Here is an 18,827-nt window from a genome sequence, read left to right as displayed (position 1 = left end):
ATTATTATTATTAAATATTATATATTATTATAATAATAAACCAATTTTTTTTTAAACTATAATAACAATTAAAAATATAATAAATGTTAATATATTTTTTCACTTTTTTTAATATACTAAAAAACTATAATGAAATTAAATACATAGAAATTGTTAAACAGAGTTGTCTTTTCAACTGAATTATTAAACCACGTCTTTATGCCACCAAAGCGCAAACTAATTCCTCAAAAAGACGACGAGATAGAAGAAAAAATTTCACAAACAATTACCAAAACACAAGCCAAAGACGAGGAATTCGATGAAGACAACAAAGACTCTTCAATGAAAGTTCACGTCCCCAAAACGCGTACTAAAACACCGAAATCGACAACAAGCAAAACGACAACCCCAAAGAATTCGAAAAAACAAAATACTCAAGGTAGTGACGATGAAACGCCAATTAAAAAGTCTTTTGTTGACTTAATAAAACCAACAACACTCAAAAAGGTAGAAACGCCAAAAACATCGTTCAAAGAGTGTGTGGTGTTTTGTATGGGGACTGATGAAACCCTCAAGAAAAAAGTCAATTCAAAGGAGTTCAACCCGTTGACCACTGTGGTTGTATTGGGAGAGAAAAAGCTTCCCCAAGACATTCTCGAAAAGTGTAATACATCGGGCGTCCCAATTGTTTCCGTAGATTGGGTAGAAGCTTCACTCAAGTCTGGCAATTGTGAAGATTATACGAATTATGTGATTCCTATAGACAACATCGAAATCCAAGAAGTACGAAAGAGAGACGAGAAGAGTACAAACGATAAGTGTAAGAAGAAGCTATTAGCAATGTTCAGTTGATGATTTAATAGAGTTTTAGAGTTTAATAGTTAGTTAATAGTATATGAATAATAGAATAATTCAATCAACAACTCAGGTGAGTCATACAATAGTACCCTTTTCGATACACAACTGTCGTAACCGAAGCGTTGCAAACACCAAGTTGGTGATACATTCTGTCAGGAAACTCTAAAATGCCAACAAGAGCACATTTTATCCAAGTCCCATGGGATACCAGCATCACTGTTTTGTTTTCATATGTTTGAACAAGTGAATTGAGAAACCCTAAAATCGTTTGAGAAAGAGTGTGGACGGTATTACCAGCGTCCCCAAGAGGAATACCATTTGTACACTCTACAAACTCCTTTGCACTCATGTCTCCTATGGAATTGAACTCTTTGCCTTCCCAACTTCCAAAATTTGGCTCGATTAAATCTTGTGATATTACCACTTCTTTACCTTCACTTATTATGTTTGCGGTCTCAAGAGCACGTTTAAGTGGGGAGGTATAGATCACATCAACATTCTCAGGTATCCTCTTTGACAACTCGAAGGCTTGCTGTCGACCTTTTTCAGAGAGTGGGATGTCTGTGCATCCCTGAATCACCTTTTTATTGTTCCACTCCGTTTCACCATGTCGAACAAAGATGAGTGTTGTTGTCATTATGTTTGAGTGCTTTTCAAATTCCTTTTCAGTAGCCAACTTAAAAGGAATTTTATAACTTAAATCAAACTATGGAATTGGTCTAAAAATAAAACTCGAGTCACTCATTTATCCATTTAAATTGATCCTCCGCGTCTTTCACATAATTCGCAAGAGCTCCACTTTTGTTCATCTCTTCAACACTCTTGATGAACGCAGAGACGTTCCCATCGGCATAAGAAAGGGTTGTATCATCCATTGAATCGCTGAATATACAATGTCCTCCTCGTTGAGTATATGATGTGATGACAAATGGACTGAACCCTGAAATCGCCTTAACTCTCAAATATGAATAACTTTGATCGTTGCAAACTGGGTCATCGAATGAATTGATTGTGAAAGTCGGTATTTCTATTCGTAAGCATTGTATTGTTAAACTAGTAGAACACAAACTATTCTATTAGTTTGTGTTCTTACTATATATTACTATATATAACTATAAAACAAACTAGTGCATGGTAAGTTCTGGAACCATTGTTCAGCGTCCCAATGATAAGCCTCAACACTTTTATACCCAAACATTGGGGTGATCACTTTCTGCTCCAATTGAGTCAAATTGATGTCTTTGATATCGTCGAGGTCGTACACCTTTTTGTTGTCAACAACGACGTTCTCAAACAATTCTTTGTTGTTTGTAATGATGTCAACGTACTCCCCGGCTAACTTCTTTGAGTACAAATCTGGTATATCTAAAGCAGACAATCCCCATGGAACACATACACCAGCACAACTATTGACGTTGTACTGAAGTAACTCACTTGAGTATTGATACGACAGTCGAACAACTTGTGATGCCCCAAGAGAGTATCCAACGACATTAACATATGCATTTGGATACTTTTGATGTAACACCTTGACGGCGTCATGAATGTCTTCACAATTGAGTGCATTGTATATCTTTGGTGTTTTCAAAGGAAGTCCAGACAATCCTCTTTTAATAAGAACAATGGGTCGGAACCCTTCGTCACTGAACTTTTTGACTGCTTTCTTGATGTACAAACTTTTTGTGTCACCAACTGCACCAGGCACTAATAAAACTACCGAGGCAGTGTCTGGAATATCATTGTCTAAGATATCTAACCCACACACGCCACCATCAATGCAATTAACAACTACACGAGTATATGAGAACGAATAGGGAGATGGGCGTTGAGAGGTGTATGTAGTCAATAAATGGCCCGAGAGCACTTTAAGAGGGCATTTGTAGGGTTCCTGTAGCTTTGGCGTTTTCTGGATTAAAGTTGCCGAGAACGGCGACTGTTTCATATAGTACATATGTGGGAAGTCATCGGTAGCAATAAAGAGTGAGAGAATGAAAACAAGAAGAGGGGCGATAACTATGAAGAAAGGGATATGGTTGTATATACTAAATACTACAAACACGACATAGCTTGTGAAATAATAATACGGACGATTGTGTCGCATTGCTAACAAAAGTGTTTGAACTTGAGCGACAAGTGATGCCAAATAGAACTGAAGAAGCATCCCAATCTTCATAGCTCACAATCGGTATTATTCAGTTTTTTACATTTTTCGATTTACAAGTAGTTTTCATCACCCAAAACCAAACACCACGACAACTTTTGTCAGTTTTTGGTACCAAATGATTTGTTAATATAAAAAGATATTAAAAAAAATCAATTCAAATTATTTTCTATTGTTTTGTATATAAACGTGGAAACAATTGTTTTCAATTATTTCGGCTTATTGAAATAATTGTTTTATTTATTTCGAGTTTTTTTCTAATATATGTACTAATATTATAATAATATATAAGTACTATATATTATAATTATATTATAATAATAATATAATAATTATTAAAAAAACAGATTGTGTTAATGGCTGTTCGACGACTTTACAGTTTTTTTAAAAATCGCCGACTTTTCAATGTCTTAAAAGACCTAAATATTTAGTTAAATAATTATTCAAAATACCATTTATCATGTAAAAGATATTGAAAAAAATAAACCATATAAATTTAATATAATTATTATTAAAAAAAGAAATGAAAAAATACCGTCCCAATTATATCTTCTCAAATCATTTTTTAAATTATATTTATATGATTATAATATAACAAATTATAACAACTATTGTGTTTTTACACATTTTTGAGACTATAATGAATATGGTATAATTTATTAAAGTTAATAGTTATTTAGTTCTAAAAGAAGTCGGCGACTTTTGAAGGGACTCAAAAAGTCGCCGACTTCTCAGTAATAACAAAAGTCGCCGAACAGCCATAAGATTTTCATGATTTGAATAATTTTTTTTTTACTAGAAATTTATTATTAAATAAACTAGAAATAACACATTTACTTTTCCTCTTTTTCTTTCTCGAATTTTTCGTCTTGGAGCACTTTAGTGTCAGCAAGCAATTTATAGTTGATTCCATTGAAAGCATGTTCAAGCACGGCAGCTTCTCGTTCGGTAAGTACGACCCTTCCTAATATTTTTTTCATCACATCAATTGACCCATTGTCTTTCCTATCACCGAAAGACAACTTAACGATGTGTTCCCATTTACTCGCTAAGTCGATTTTTGCAGCAACAACTTTCTCTTTACACTCGGACGGTACCATCTCTCCTGCATCTCTCAATTTTAAGTGGAAGTATGACAGTCCGATACTCACTGCATGACTTAAATTGAGAACGGGGTAACTTGTCTGAATATCAATTTTATTGAGGAGGTCACACGCTTCAGCCTCTTCTGAATTCAGTCCGTTTGATTCATTTCCAAACACTAGCCCGACGTCGCCTTGCATTGTTTTCAAAATTTCGCACGTCTCTTGATATTTAATGAGAACACGCTTGTTTTTGGTATTTCCTTTACCCTCACGTGCAGTGAACCCAATAAGAAATCCGCACTCCTGCTTCACATCAGTCAAGTTATTATAAATTTTCAAATGTTCAATGTAACTCTTCCCATGTCTTGATATCTTCATCGTTTCTTCGCCAATTTTACACTCGGGGTTGACAACATAAAGAGCTTTGACATCAAAGTTGGCACAAAGTCGACCAATGGCACCAATGTTCTCTTCATGCATCGGACGAACTAAAACAACACTCACTTGAATGTCGCCAAATGAACGCAAGTTCTTCACTTCAGCCTTTGGGGCTGTCATCTTCATTTCACCGACTCGAAAAGTGTACCCACCCATGTCCTTTTGTTCAAACATTTCTATCGCCTTTTTACATGACGAAGAGTCCGTGAAAATGATGTGACAGAATGTAATCCATTTATGAAATATTTCCGCTGATTCAATTTGTCCGCAGACGCTAAAAATGCTTTTGAGTGCGTCGCAAGTAAAATCAGTGGGAAATCCACCAACATAAACTTTACCGGGGTGTGGTGTTGTGATTGACTCACTTGAAATCGACATCAAATAATTTAGACATTTGAAATAACCCTTTTCAATTTCTGTGTCTATTTTTTAATTTCTTTTTATTTACATTTTAATTTCATTGATAGATAGAAATTTGGATTCAGTTTTGAGTTTTTCATATTTTTGTTATCGTTCAGAAAAAAAAATTTTCACTGTTTACTAAGTTGTAAATAGATTGTTGAGTTGAACAAAATATGATTTTTGGAATTGACTTTATTTTGAAGTTTGAATAGTTACTATTTGTTATAATTAAGTTATAATAATTATTTTCTATAACAAATATTCTTAAATTTTAAATTAGAAATATTTTAATAATAATTTTATAATAATTACTAATAATATTATAACAATTTAATAATAAATATAACACTAGAATATAAATAGATTGATTCAGTAGTTTAATGTATAATTAAAGTTATAATTTGTATAATAAATTTATTTATCTATAATAAATTAAAAGTAATACAATTTGGACAATTTAAAAAAAAAGTCTAAATAATTGAAAGAACTTTGCTTGTTTTTTCAAGCCTGATATAAATTTATTTGTTTTAAAGATAGTAATTTAATTATAAAACAACCATTTTTGAACAAAACACATGTAAAATAACATACAAAAATCTCGTCGTTGCAGTACACTTTTTTTTGGTACAACGAAAAGGATTAAAAAAAAGTGTTAAAACCAAATAGCTTCTCGTCCAAGAGTTTATCCATTCAAAAAAATTGACAAACTAAAACCTCTTAGAAACAAAACGACATATGACACAACAACAAGAACAACAAGACGAATACTTTGGCAATGTTAGACTCACTGTTTGTTATATTCCCATTAGTAAATTTCTCACAAGTAGAAAGATGATGTATTACACGACCAAGAGGAGTACCTCATTTCTGTAAAAAACATTCACAAAACCTATTTACTTGGTGTAGAGGGTGTTGCTGCTCTCAGGTTTGCCATGTTTAAAACCTTTTTGTCTTCAAATAGTAACAAGAAGAGGTGTGAGTATCTCCGTGAAAAGAGGGGAATATGTGTGCATCTACGGAACAAGTGGAGGTGGAAAGACCACCCTTTTAAACCTAATTGGGACCATCGACAAACCGTCCAAAGGAGAGATATACATCTGTGACAAACGCATCGGCGAGAACTCCAAAGACCGCCTCTTGAGCTATCTCCGTCTCGAGAAAATTGGCTTTGTGTTCCAAACGTTTAACTTAATAACATCGATGAACGCAATTGAAAACGTCGAGCTTCCGATGATTCTTTTAGGCAAATTATCTGCTAAAGAGCGTCACGAGAGGGCATTGATGTTACTCAACAAAGTAGGGATGGGCGAGAGAGTAAAGCACAAACCATCGCAAATGTCTGGCGGTGAACAACAACGTGTAACCATTGCAAGGGCTTTAGCCAATGAGCCCGAATTATTATTACTAGATGAACCGACTGGGGACTTGGATTCATACAACACTGCAATGGTCATTAAATTGTTACTTCAATTACATAGCGAAGGACTGACGTTATTGATGGTGACACATGACGTCTCATTGAAAAACTTAGCGGATCGAGTCGTTTGGATGAGAGACGGAAAAGTCGGTAAAATCGAGAATATGGACCCAGTGAAGAGAAAAGAGGCACTTGATGTTATCGATCAGAAATTCGAACTGAAAAGAATCGTCGTTGAAAAAGACCAAACGTCTATCACGGAGTACAGAGAACCAAATGACTATCCACCTGTGAAATTCCAAGACGAATTAAATAATTGATTTTTAGTTTAAAATTGGTATAGTTTTTAATACAACATGTTTTTATATTTTAATTTGTTATAAATTAAAATAAAATAGATTGTTTTTGGGTAAATTGGAATAAATTTAAAAAGACAATCGCGTCACTATAATTGCGCAGTCATTCACAAACTACTTAAAATGTCAGAAAACAGCTTGATTGCTATTTAACACTTACAAGCCAACCGCGAAAACAACAATTTATTTATTATTTATTATTTTTCTTCGATTTTTGGAAACGTTTTAATTTAATTATAAACAGTTTAATCACTGTTTTCATCAACAAAACAGTTTTTTTCAAAAAATGTAATATTCAAAAAAAGATTTGTATGATTAAAAAATGATATACTTTTTTAATTAAATCAGTTATCTATTATATTTTATTTTAAAAATTAAGAGACACCATAGTTGTTTTTATATGTTAATCACACTCATTATTGTTAAACATATCACTTTTTAAATTAACACTCGCTATATATACATAGAATAAACAATGAAAACAACAAAGATAACACAATTATTAAAATGTATTTGTTTTAAGTTATTGTTGTCTATTCAATTTTTATCATAATAATAATTATGATTGACTATCGAGAAATTTGGGTAATAAAACGTTAATGCCATAATGATAACGAAATCCAAAAACACATGATTGTGTGAACATATAGTGTAAAAATAATTAATGTCTTTAAATGTGATTATTATCCATCCAACTTTGTTGTAAAGTTTCAATTATAATCTTCTTCATTAAACATTTAATTATGTAATTCCAATTTACAAATAAAAATCATTTATGTAATCACAATGATGGCGTGGATGAGACCTGGTAGGTACAAGATGATAGTCAAAAGTAAATTGATGAGAAAGTCGCACCCACATCCCTTCTTCAGAAGAACAGCGAGTGGTGGGAGAAATATCGCAATGATAATCAGTGAGAGTGTTGAGCAGCCCATTATGTCGAATGGGACTTGAGTTTCGAAAATACCTTAAGTATCATAGAATGGATCTTTTGTCTTAGTTTCCATAAACAAAGGAAACAATCATATTGGTTCTCTTTATATTTCAATCAACTAATCAATTATTTAAAAAATTATAGTACATAATTTAAAAATGAACCAATAAAAAATACAAATTATTATGATAATAATATTATTACTTATAAATTATTTATTTGATTTGTAATTTATTTTTAAAACAAATATTGAAATGGTAAAATTATTATTATTTATCCAAATAATATTTAAAAAAAGATATATTTATATTTTTAGAATAGAATCTAAAAGTTTTTTATCAAAAATATATATAATAATTAATAAAAATATAATACTATGTTATAATTTACCAACTTTTTTATTATTTTAAGTTCAAGTTAATTACTTCAAATTATAATAAATATTACTATTTATTACTAAATATGAAAAACTTTTCTAAAATTCACAACTTTTTTAGTAAAAAAGTAATTCTAAAAATACAACAAATATTTGATATTAAAATAAAACTATATAAAAAACCATTTTGATTTTTCTCGTAAATCCATATAAAAATGGTATAGAAGCTATTAGTGAATAAAAAAGAATGTGTCGTCTTATGAACCGAAGAAAATGTACAAAACACTGTTTTACACCACAGAAGCAGGCGCAAGGCACTCGGGACCCATTGGTATTTGTTCGACACGAATAGCATTTATTGGGCAGTTGCTTTCACATAAATGGCAGCGAAGGCATTCCTCGATGTTTGGTGCCGTACACATCCCATCAACAACAACAAGGACTCCTGCGGGACAATTGTCCATACACGCAGTGCATCCAATACAGTCTTCGGTAACAGTGATCCTTTTGTCTTTGAACTGAAACACGCGCATGGTTGTCTTATGATTTTGGCAGTTCTCTTCTATTTTTTGCTTTTGTTTTTCAAACACTTCGACCTTTTTTTCATATCATAGATGTTTATATCCTTTTGTGTTAATTCGAGTTGGTTATCAAAGACTTTGGAATATATCTTTCTAATACATTTAATCACTTACAGACCATTTAAACGTTGAATATTGAACAAAACAACATCAACCCACATACTCCACCTTAATCGAAATTATTAATTATACGCGTATAATTATTTTTACTATATTTTGGAATTTGTTATTATAAACCCAATGTTTTGAATTCAATGGTTCTTCAACAAAAATGTTCACATCATCCATTATTTGTTTGCCCAAATCACCCGTTTTGTGTGTATTTATTAATATCGTTTTCAAAAAAATATAACCCTTTCGGTCTTTTTATTATATTTGTTTTATATTAAAAAGAATAATACTTTATAGAAGTTCAAACTAAAGTCTGTTTTCTATTTAACAATAATCTAAAAATATAACAAAGAAAAGAACTAGACCGAAAATATTAAACTATAATTTACTATACTCAATATTACTAATTAAAAACCATTAACTATTAATAAAATTGTTATTAATTTAAACTAATGATAAACAAATCCTGAGCATTGACTTTTTTCCAAATCACTTGTTGTCGTCTTCAATATGACCCAAATGATAATTTGACATGTCTATTCTATCTAATATGACATTTATTAATTTTGAATAATCCACTTGACATAGTTTATTTCGTCGTATTCAAATTTCAACACCAAGTTATCATTCGTTTTGGCTTGATAAATTTTTTTGTTGTCAAGCAATTTTGTTTTTTGTTTTTTTAAGCAAATTTTTATAAAAAAAGAACAAAAAATAAAATACAAGCCATTTTTTTGAAAAACAACTTTATTTTTATTATAAATTATAATACTGTTATTATAAATAGTATTAAAAATCCAATATCGTTAAATAGAAAACAGACTATATCTTTAGTAAAATTGACAAATAATATTAGAGTTATTATAATAAATTACTATCAATCAATAATTTAGTTTGAATAAAAAAATTAAATAAAAAAAATAATTAAATTAAATAAGATTAATATAACCGCCATATTATGACGGAAAGATTGATAAGCTTTTTATAACTATAAATTATTATAATTATAATCATTTAAATAACTATAATCAATTAACTGATTTTTTTAATTTCGACATTATAAAAAATATTATTACAATAATAATAAACAATTGTTATTAAAAACTTAATAATTCAATGTTTAGTCGTGAACATGGTACTGTTGTGTTATTTCTTCGAAGGCAAGTTCGAGTTTCTTCTCCTCAATAAGTTCTTCTTCTGACTCTTTGAGCGACTCTTTGAGCGCAGGACTTAATACTAAGTCGTCAACGACGTGATACTCTCCACCACAACACACAACTGGCATTGAAAAGAAAATTCCTTTTGGGACGTCGTACTGTCCTTCGCTGTATATTCCCATACACACGACTTTTTCCGTGTCTGTGCCCAAACACCAATCTTTGAAATGGTCAACAATGGCCTTTGCGGCAGAAGCGGCCGAAGAAGCTTTACGAGCTTCAATCACCTTAGAGCCACGCTCGCGAACGATTTTATTGAACGACTCGAGCCATGACGCCTCGACTAGATCTTCGACTTTTTTCTCACCTTCGCTTGTCTCGATGTACGCATGACTGATATCTGGACACTGCTTCTCAGAGTGATTTCCCCATACAAAGACGTGTTTAACAGTTGCAATTGGTACATTACACTTCTGTGCTATTTGTGCGATGGCTCTGTTCTGGTCGAGTCTTGTCAGACACGTGATTTGCTTCACATCGATTCCAGCGTTGTTTGCGACGACAAGTGCATTTGTGTTTGCTGGATTGGCAACGACAAGAACTCGCACTTGATGACTCGAGTAAGCTTTGAGAGCAAGAGCTTGCTCCTTCATAATACGCGTATTGATACTTATAAGCTCTTTACGCTCCATCCCAACCTTTCGTGGCATACCAGCAACTAAAATGGCCACTTCAACGCCCGTAAAAGCAACATCAGTCTTGTTGGACGCCACTATTCCTTTCACTAATGGGAAACACCCGTCAGTCAATTCCATTTTCACGCCTTCCATCATTTCAACCATAACATCATATAAGTGCAATATCACCGTTTGATGCTCGCCAAACATGAGGCCGTTGGCTATGAGAAACGTCAAGTTGTAACCAATCTGACCAGCAGCACCAGTCACTAAGACGTGAATTGGGACAGACTCCTTTTTGGGGTCGGTGTTAATCCTTTCCCAGTACTGTGATATACCTCTGCAGAACTTTGCCATTGTCTTTTGTCAGTTCTGTGAGTTGGGTTATTACTGCGTACGCGTTTACCACAGTCATTGCAGTTTTATTACCTTTGGACTAAACTGCGAAGAGTCAATTTATAATAATTGGTTGGTATAAAGTATTATATGTATAACGTTTGGTTGCCCAAATTTGTTACAGAGTAGTTTTTAGTCTAGAAACGTGATTTTTGTAATGGTAGTCTTTTTGTGTGGAGAAGTTAAACATTGCCATTTTTAATCGAACGAAAAGAGATGGATGTTTTTTTTTGCTTGGGAGACTCAAGTGGTTTTTATCTTAACAACTTTAGTTTTGAATCATTTTCCGTTATAATTAAAACTATCTGTATCTAACTGGGATGTTTTTGTGGAGACTGGTGGGAAGAAATAAAATAGTACTCTTCACAAAATTTCTGAAAAGAGAAACACGTCACTTGTTCTATAATTGGATTGATCATTTCTTTAATGGTTATTTCTTAGTTTAAATATTATATCATTTAACTAACTATAACCAATAATTTTGTTATAATTTAATTATAATATTACATTAATTTGTTTACTTGTTTTATTAGTTAAAAATTATATTAAAAATTTACTATCATCAGTGATTTAAATTAAATCATTTAAATTTATATATTTTTATTAGAGTAAATTAATAAATATTTATAATATTAAAACTAAATATAATAAAACTAACATGAAAATATTATTTTTAAATAAATTTATTTAAAGATCAAGTCAGATTTTCATCTGATTGATCTTTAATTAACTTATTTTAACAATTTCAACAATTCAAATTGAAAAATCAATTTTTTTACAAATTATGAAAAACATTTTAAAAATAATTTTAACACATTTTATTTTTTTATTTAAAAAATGATATAATATTTATATATAATATAATATGATACATTATTTTTTGTCCAATAACATTAAGTCGCACGTAAACTAAATATATAATACATATTACAATAATTCAACTACAATCATTCTTTTCACAAAACACATTGATTCGTTGTTTTGGTTGTTAGAATTTGGAATGAAACTCATTCTGATTGGGACGTCAATCATTTCTCTCACGTTTTTGTTTCCGACGTTGTTGATTGCTGACCTTTTAATGACGCAATTTGATGTTTCAAAAAGAGATTGTGATGAATACATAAACACAGGGACTCCCTTTGATTTAAATGACGCATTTTTCCAGTTCCAGAAGAGTGGATTTGCCACTCCGTTATACACAAAAGAGCAAGTGAGTGTTTTGTAAGACACTCCATTCTTTCCATTGACAAGTCTGAATTGTCCAAGGACATCATTTTTCGAGTCAAAGAAGAGTAATAAAACGTCTCTTTGTTTTGTGTAGTCGTTAATGACTTTTTGATTGAATGGGGTCATATCAGTGTCAAACAAGACTTCCATCTCAGTCTTCCCGGTCCATTCATAGACCTTCTCTTTGAAGACACTGAAGTTCTTTTCACTATCGGAAGATGTCGAGGCGTTGTTTCCCATTCGTTGTGTATTGAAAAGACGGAGATCGCTTAAATAGTGTGGTGAGTATATTTAGCCATGTTGTATTCGAACTTTACCAAAAAATGGTGCTTTCTGTTTCTCTTTGTTCCGCCACTTTTTTGCGCTGGTGCATTTTTGGCTCATCTGTTTTTTTCTTTTTTTTTCTATTCTTTTTCGTGAGTGCATAGACGCCCACTTTTTTACATCAAATGTCGCTGTTGTAATGGGGGATGTGGTAAATCTATTTTTTAATCCGAGTTTCTCATTGTCTGTGGTTTGCGGTGATATTCCCGAAATATTGTTTGTTTTTAATACTAAAGTGGCGGAACAAACGTGGTTTATTAATATACAAATTGTCTCGTTTTTTTATTTCGTTTGTTTTTTTATTTGTTATCTTATTATGACATTTTAAACCATTCTTATTAATTTTATAATCAATTGTTTTTTAGTTTATTTAATCGTATGTAAAGAACGTGGTTTTGAGATTTGCTATTTCTACATGCTAGTTTAATTATACCATGTTTCTCATTTTGAACGGCATTCTAAATATATAATCTCAATTGATTTATTAAAACAATGATTTTTTTAACCATAAAATAATTATTTTTTTTTTCATAAGAAGAGCTGATTTATTACCATATCAAACACATTTTTGAAACAGATGGAATAAAAATACTAATAAGAATATTCTTGTTTAATAGAAAAGGAAGTGCCAAATAAAAGACGAAACTCACCATTTTTTTAATACCAATCAATTATCCCATTATTTTATTGATAACAACTTATTATTATATTGATTTAATAATAATAAACCAACAGCCTTCTAATGCCGTGAATATATTTTTTGTATTTATAGATCATTAACAATCCAATCTATATTGGTTGAGTAATTCAATGATATTTGTTTTGACAAAACATGTTGGTTTTATTATAAATTCATTTTAATTGTTTTATGACACAAGTATTATTCTAAACAATGTATTAAAACAACTATATTATATTTCACATAAAAAAAGAAAAACACCCGCCATGATATGTCGGGTAAAACAATAGCAATAACAAAATAGTAATAGTAAATTATAAATAAACTAATTATAAGACAAACCCACTAGAAAAGTATGATGACAGACACGAAACAAGACACTTGGGAAGACCGAGTTCCAAGGCAAATAGGGTGGGGACTTCTTCCAAAAGGGAGTGTGTTGTATGACAGTGACATTTATGGTGGTACGTCGAGTGACGAATTTACAAAGCGAATTGTAGGTAAGCGGAATTTGTTTTTCTTCAACTTTGACCAGAAGGGGAATGTGTTTGGAGCGTATATCAAAAGCATGATAACAGGTACTGACGTGTGGATAGAGGATAGCAACCACTTCATAATATCAATTGATTCTACCGAACCGATAACATCACAAAAGCATTGGTTTCCAAAAGGTCGAAATGCTAAGCATGCCCTTATGGTCTACAAAAATGACCCAAACAAATTGTATACTGTTGGTGGATTTGGGTATGGCTATTTCACAATATGTAAAACAAATGTGTGTTTGAGTCATTGTGTGAATTTGTCGTGGGAATATAAAAACATGGAGGACACGGACTTGAATGGGACTAACCATCCTCAGTACTTCTTGACGAAACGAATACTAGTTATTGAAAATATAGAACTCAAATAATCATGTTCAGTCCCTCAAGCTAGCCTTATGGGAAAAGCCTGCCTTCTGGGATTGTATTTTAATTATTTCTATTATATAAACTAGAAATAAATTATTTTTTTTATTTTCAAATTTTTTCTTTGTTTCATTTCAATCAATCAGGATATTTTACCAAATATTGTTTTTAATAATTAACCATTAATTATAGAATTGTTATTATTAATTTACTATATTTTGAACAATTATTAGTACTTCTTTGTTATGTTGTGTTTAGTATAATATATATTCTATCAAAATATAATATAAATTATAAAATAAAATTATAATAATTTTTCTTATATATTATTGTTAACAGATAATAAAACAAATAGAAAACAAACAACATTCAATTGTATTGTTGTTCTTGATAATTGTCTTGTGGCGTTGGCTGTGTTTGAGTCTCTTGGACTTCAATTGGAGTCGATTGCTGTGGCTGTTGGGCTGGTTGTATAGTCGTTTGTTTTTTCACTGGTTTGACTTGTTTTACTTCTTTGAGTTCTTTTTGTTCGTCTTCTTCGTCATAAGCTAAAATAGGTTCATTCGCCTTTTTAATAGCTTTCTTAGCTTCAAGAAGAACTCTTTTGACTTGTTCTCGCAATTTCCTTCCTGGCTTTCTGATTCTGAATTTTTTGGTCTTCTCCACTTTGCCTTTTTTCAATGGACTCATTTTCTTTGTTTCTTTTTGCTTTGCACTTTTACCAGTTTTACTCGTTTTTTGCAAAGTTTTCGCTTTTTGAACCTTTGAAGTGGAAGTGCCCGCCTTCTCTGCTTTACTCGACTTTCCTTTCTTTTTGTCAATTTTTCCTAACGCTTTATTCAATTCTTTTGTCTTTTCTTCGGCTACCACTTGGAGTTCACTTTTTGCTTTACCATCATCTTGAAGTTTATATTCATTCATACCAACACATTCACCGAATGTTGTGATTATGAAGCTCAACAATATTAAAGTTGATAAAAGAGCTTTCATTACAGTTATAACACTATACTTATACCGTTCCAGTTCTACGGATACATGTCATCTATAAAATCACTTCACTCCTTATCTTTTGTGTTTGTGGTTCTTTGGTAGTTTTGTTTCAAACTGTCTTTGACCTCTGAAAAAATTGTTTTGTGATCCTTTTTCTTTTTTCATTAAAAAACTAGTTAAATCAAAACACAAAAGAAATTATGAAGCGAAGTATGTGACCTTCGCCAAGTCATCCACTCCTCAATTTGGACACACAAAATTACTCAAAGTATAAAGAATAAACCAACTCATTTATATTTAAGTGTTTATTGTAGTGATTCTTATGTGTGTTCTTATGAGGCTTCTGCTTGTTCCTGTGGTTCTTGTTGTGGTTGTGTTTGTTGTTCTGTCTGTGGTTCTTGTTGCTGTTGAGCTTTTGGTTGTGTTTCTGGTGTTGTAGAAGGGAACAGTTGTTGAACAGTGACACGTGGAGGAACAGTTGGAATATCGACTTGTTTTTGGACTACTGGAAGTGGTTGTTTCGCGAGTTCGAGTGCTTGTTGTGTCGATTGTAACAATTCCTGAATTTGCATGAGCAACTTTTGTCCAGGTGGGAGTTGTTCTTGTTTCGGTGCTGCTTGAGCTTCTTGCTCTTGTCCTTCATTTTGATCGAAAAGTTGGAAGTCCTCACCGTCTTCAACGTATTCACACATCGTGGTTTGGATCATCCCAACAACAAATAACATTATTACAAATGTTTTTAACATCACAGTATAAAGTATGAGTATTACAGTTCTCTATGATATAACGACTATGTGCAAGTACTCTGAATTTAAAATATTATTTTTTAAATTAATTTCAAATTGCCATTGTTGAATGAAAATTAAGACTTTGTCTTGGCATTTTTATTATTTGATTTCTTTTTTTTTGATTTCATTTTTTCCAATTTTGTGTGTAAACCGATTTAATTTAATAAATATACTATAATTTTACTATAAATATTAATAATAATGAAAACTTACGAACTCTCGAAATTGTACATCTGTTTTTGTTTTTATAACTAATAAAAATAAATTACATTATCATTTATTTTTTTTATTCCAAAAACAATAAATGATAATGTAATTGATTAATTAATAAATTAATTAAATGAAATATACTAGTTAAGTTATAACTTCATACTATATGAAGTCAATCCTCAAACTAGACTTCACATGAAAGGAGATAAGACCATTTGACAAAAAGTGAACTTCAACTGACAAACCAATGGAAATAGACGGATCCCAATTAGAGGGTGGTGGACAGATTTTGCGTGTCACGTGTTCGTTTGCCGCATTACTCAAGAAAGATATTCACATACACTCAATCCGTAAAAACAGGAAGAACCCCGGGCTGGCCAATCAACATGTTGTATGTATCTCGGCTATTCGAGACCTTTTCAGTATTCCTGTCGATTCGCTCAAAGAGAAGCAGACTGAGTTGTTTTTCCCGGCTTCAAAAGCGGTACTTCCTCCACAGCCAATCATGAAGAAATTTTCGATGCGAGGAGCCGGTAGTTGTTGCCTTGTTCTTCAGTCACTAATGCCTTGTTTATTTGCGATAGAAGGCGTACACCATATTATTGTGTGTGGAGGTACTCACACTCTATGGGCACCATCACCGGAGTATTTCATGCAGATCTACTCTCCTCCTCTTAGGGATATGGGAATACTCCTGGAAGTGCAGATCAGGCGCTTTGGGTTTTTCCCGAGAGGTGGTGGTGAAATTGAGTGTACGATGACGTGCCCGGCTGAAATAAAACCGATTGTTCAAAATGGGAGAGGTAAGGCGCTTAGAGTCGTAGGAAGAGTCATTGGTGGCAACGATCAGGACTTTACCATCGGGGACGTTGCAAGCGAGTTGAAAAAAGAGCTTCGAAAGGTAGTCAAATTTGGTGGTGAAGTAGTGAAGAGTGAAATCGAAGTGGTGAACGTTGGGGGAAAGGCGAAAATTGTTGAAATATTTGTTGAGTTTGAGAGCTGTCGAATCTCTTCGTTTGTTGTTGAGGAGAACAACGAGGGGTGGGGGAAGTTGCTTGAAAGGAGTTTGGAGCGCCTTCAAATGGAGTTGAAACATGACGGGTGTTGTGATGAGTATTTGCAAGACATGATGTTAGTGCCGATGGCGTTAGCGAAAGGCAAAAGTCGCATAACATGTGGTGAGGTTAGCATGCACTCAAAGACAATGTTTGAAGTTATCAAACAAATGATGGGAGTTGAGTTTGTTGTGACCAAGTCCACGAATTGTAATGTTATAGAGTGCGATACATCCAAATGAAAAATTGAGTTAGTTTAGTTCTTTAATTTGTCCATTAAAAAATTTGATTGACTGAGATTATATAACAATAAAAGTGATTTTTTGAATATTTTAATATATTTTAATGTTAAATTTTAACACAAACAAAAGGATGGTTTATACAAAGTGTTTTATTTAAAAAATCACATTTAGAGGATTACAAATAATACAACAAACGATATAAATGTTATGGTATATATAAATAAAAATAGGATATTAAAAGACACGACAAGGCGGGATATTTCGGTGATTATTCAACAGTTAAAAAAGTTGTTTTGTAATTGTGAGTATTTTACACCGAAGAAATGTTTTCTAATTAATTGAAGAAGTGTCACAAAATGCCTTGTCAATGGAATAGACATGTTATGAATTATAGGCTTAATTATAATTTATGAATAAAAAGAAGAAGAATAAAAACATGAATTAGTGAAGTAAAGATTCGATACAAGAGGGCATGACAATGTCATCGTGTGTGCGTATCATTTCTTTAAAAACGGGAAGTTCGTTGTCGTCATAGTCCCAAGACATGGGGCTTGCAGAATATGCAGGAGCAGCCTCCCAATCAATAATTTCTCTTAATAAGTTGTGAGTGTCTTCTTTCAAGTAACTGTCTTGAGATGTTTCTTCATCGTCGGTATGTGAGTCATCCGAGTCTTGTAACACTGGGGACGTTGGAGCTGAAATGTGTTCGAAGAAGGAATTAAACATTTTCATAGTGGCCTTTTGCCTTCTCATTCTTTTGCTCGACATCGCCTCTGAGTATTCGATAATGACTTGTTGTCCATTCCAGTACTTTCCATCTTCATTGGCTTTGGCCATTGAAGCACTTTCGGTGTTTGCAAATTTGACGAAGGCGTAGACTTGTTCTCCGCGGGGAATAGTCACTCTTTCGATGAGTCCGTACATCGACAACTTTGAACGGATGTACTGCTCGTCACAAGTTTTCATTCCATTGATAAAGAGTGTAGTTTTGTCCAAGTCACAGTCTTTAATTTGTGAAGACTTCGCCCATTCTACAACAATCTTAGTGTTATCTGAAAAGACTCCTTTGTGTTCTTTGGCGTCGGAAACACACTTCATGGCGTCCGCAACTCTTCTGAATTTGACAAATCCACACGCTTTCGACTTCTTCCCTTCGGAGAGTAAAGTGACTTCACTGACTTCTCCATAGTTCGAGCATAACCTTTTGAGGCTCGCCTCGTCTCGTTTACCGATTCTTGCAACAAAGATAGTTGTCGCGCTGTTCATGGTGTGAAGATTGAATGGTTGAATAGGGTTGGCAGTCCACCTTTATATATACTAGCTGGAACAGAAAACACATCTCGCTAAAACCCTCACTTATTTTTATTTCACTTTCTTCACGATTTCTTGCCTTTTCCCCCCACTGTGACGGCCGGCTGCTCCCCCTACAAAAATACAAGAACGACTCGTTGCACCCTCAAACACCATTTATCGGAATGA

General features: G+C 32.5%; 12 protein-coding genes across 12 annotated transcripts; 4 read left to right on the top strand and 8 right to left on the bottom strand.

The window, feature by feature from the left end:
* Positions 1 to 198: 198 nt before the first annotated feature.
* Positions 199 to 831, top strand: EIN_018630 (hypothetical protein; the record flags this gene model as incomplete). Its single annotated transcript, XM_004257227.1, has 1 exon — positions 199 to 831. The coding sequence occupies one exon, from the start codon at positions 199 to 201 to the stop codon at positions 829 to 831; it is 633 nt and encodes a 210-aa protein (XP_004257275.1).
* A 64-nt stretch (positions 832 to 895) lies between these two features.
* On the bottom strand, positions 896 to 1,474 carry EIN_018620 (phosphoglycerate mutase, putative; the record flags this gene model as incomplete). Its single annotated transcript, XM_004257226.1, has 1 exon — positions 896 to 1,474. One exon carries the CDS (start codon positions 1,472 to 1,474, stop codon positions 896 to 898), a length of 579 nt encoding a protein of 192 aa, XP_004257274.1.
* Positions 1,475 to 1,574: 100 nt separating this feature from the next.
* EIN_018610 (hypothetical protein) lies at positions 1,575 to 3,010 on the bottom strand (the record flags this gene model as incomplete). The annotated part of the gene is made up of 2 exons (XM_004257225.1): positions 1,575 to 1,864; positions 1,963 to 3,010. The coding sequence occupies 2 exons, from the start codon at positions 3,008 to 3,010 to the stop codon at positions 1,575 to 1,577; spliced, it is 1,338 nt and encodes a 445-aa protein (XP_004257273.1).
* An 821-nt stretch (positions 3,011 to 3,831) lies between these two features.
* On the bottom strand, positions 3,832 to 4,899 carry EIN_018600 (hypothetical protein; the record flags this gene model as incomplete). Its single annotated transcript, XM_004257224.1, has 1 exon — positions 3,832 to 4,899. One exon carries the CDS (start codon positions 4,897 to 4,899, stop codon positions 3,832 to 3,834), a length of 1,068 nt encoding a protein of 355 aa, XP_004257272.1.
* A 759-nt stretch (positions 4,900 to 5,658) lies between these two features.
* Positions 5,659 to 6,660, top strand: EIN_018590 (ABC transporter, putative; the record flags this gene model as incomplete). The annotated part of the gene is made up of 3 exons (XM_004257223.1): positions 5,659 to 5,712; positions 5,751 to 5,848; positions 5,895 to 6,660. 3 exons carry the CDS (start codon positions 5,659 to 5,661, stop codon positions 6,658 to 6,660), a joined length of 918 nt encoding a protein of 305 aa, XP_004257271.1.
* A 3,158-nt stretch (positions 6,661 to 9,818) lies between these two features.
* Positions 9,819 to 10,889, bottom strand: EIN_018580 (malate dehydrogenase, putative; the record flags this gene model as incomplete). The annotated part of the gene is made up of 1 exon (XM_004257222.1): positions 9,819 to 10,889. The coding sequence occupies one exon, from the start codon at positions 10,887 to 10,889 to the stop codon at positions 9,819 to 9,821; it is 1,071 nt and encodes a 356-aa protein (XP_004257270.1).
* A 966-nt stretch (positions 10,890 to 11,855) lies between these two features.
* EIN_018570 (hypothetical protein) lies at positions 11,856 to 12,395 on the bottom strand (the record flags this gene model as incomplete). Its single annotated transcript, XM_004257221.1, has 1 exon — positions 11,856 to 12,395. The coding sequence occupies one exon, from the start codon at positions 12,393 to 12,395 to the stop codon at positions 11,856 to 11,858; it is 540 nt and encodes a 179-aa protein (XP_004257269.1).
* Positions 12,396 to 13,516: 1,121 nt separating this feature from the next.
* Positions 13,517 to 14,068, top strand: EIN_018560 (hypothetical protein; the record flags this gene model as incomplete). Its single annotated transcript, XM_004257220.1, has 1 exon — positions 13,517 to 14,068. One exon carries the CDS (start codon positions 13,517 to 13,519, stop codon positions 14,066 to 14,068), a length of 552 nt encoding a protein of 183 aa, XP_004257268.1.
* A 364-nt stretch (positions 14,069 to 14,432) lies between these two features.
* EIN_018550 (hypothetical protein) lies at positions 14,433 to 15,053 on the bottom strand (the record flags this gene model as incomplete). Its single annotated transcript, XM_004257219.1, has 1 exon — positions 14,433 to 15,053. The coding sequence occupies one exon, from the start codon at positions 15,051 to 15,053 to the stop codon at positions 14,433 to 14,435; it is 621 nt and encodes a 206-aa protein (XP_004257267.1).
* Positions 15,054 to 15,385: 332 nt separating this feature from the next.
* On the bottom strand, positions 15,386 to 15,799 carry EIN_018540 (hypothetical protein; the record flags this gene model as incomplete). The annotated part of the gene is made up of 1 exon (XM_004257218.1): positions 15,386 to 15,799. The coding sequence occupies one exon, from the start codon at positions 15,797 to 15,799 to the stop codon at positions 15,386 to 15,388; it is 414 nt and encodes a 137-aa protein (XP_004257266.1).
* Positions 15,800 to 16,298: 499 nt separating this feature from the next.
* On the top strand, positions 16,299 to 17,348 carry EIN_018530 (RNA 3' terminal phosphate cyclase, putative; the record flags this gene model as incomplete). The annotated part of the gene is made up of 1 exon (XM_004257217.1): positions 16,299 to 17,348. One exon carries the CDS (start codon positions 16,299 to 16,301, stop codon positions 17,346 to 17,348), a length of 1,050 nt encoding a protein of 349 aa, XP_004257265.1.
* Positions 17,349 to 17,789: 441 nt separating this feature from the next.
* Positions 17,790 to 18,614, bottom strand: EIN_018520 (RNA-binding protein, putative; the record flags this gene model as incomplete). Its single annotated transcript, XM_004257216.1, has 1 exon — positions 17,790 to 18,614. One exon carries the CDS (start codon positions 18,612 to 18,614, stop codon positions 17,790 to 17,792), a length of 825 nt encoding a protein of 274 aa, XP_004257264.1.
* Between the last annotated feature and the right edge of the window lie 213 nt (positions 18,615 to 18,827).

Source organism: Entamoeba invadens (genome assembly GCF_000330505.1).
Source record: "Entamoeba invadens IP1 unplaced genomic scaffold scaff_1105074724629, whole genome shotgun sequence".
In the NCBI taxonomy this organism is placed as follows: domain Eukaryota; phylum Evosea; order Mastigamoebida; family Endamoebidae; genus Entamoeba; species Entamoeba invadens.
The sequence above is the reverse complement of the archived record's forward strand: the minus strand, read 5'-3'. Positions and strand labels throughout refer to the sequence as shown.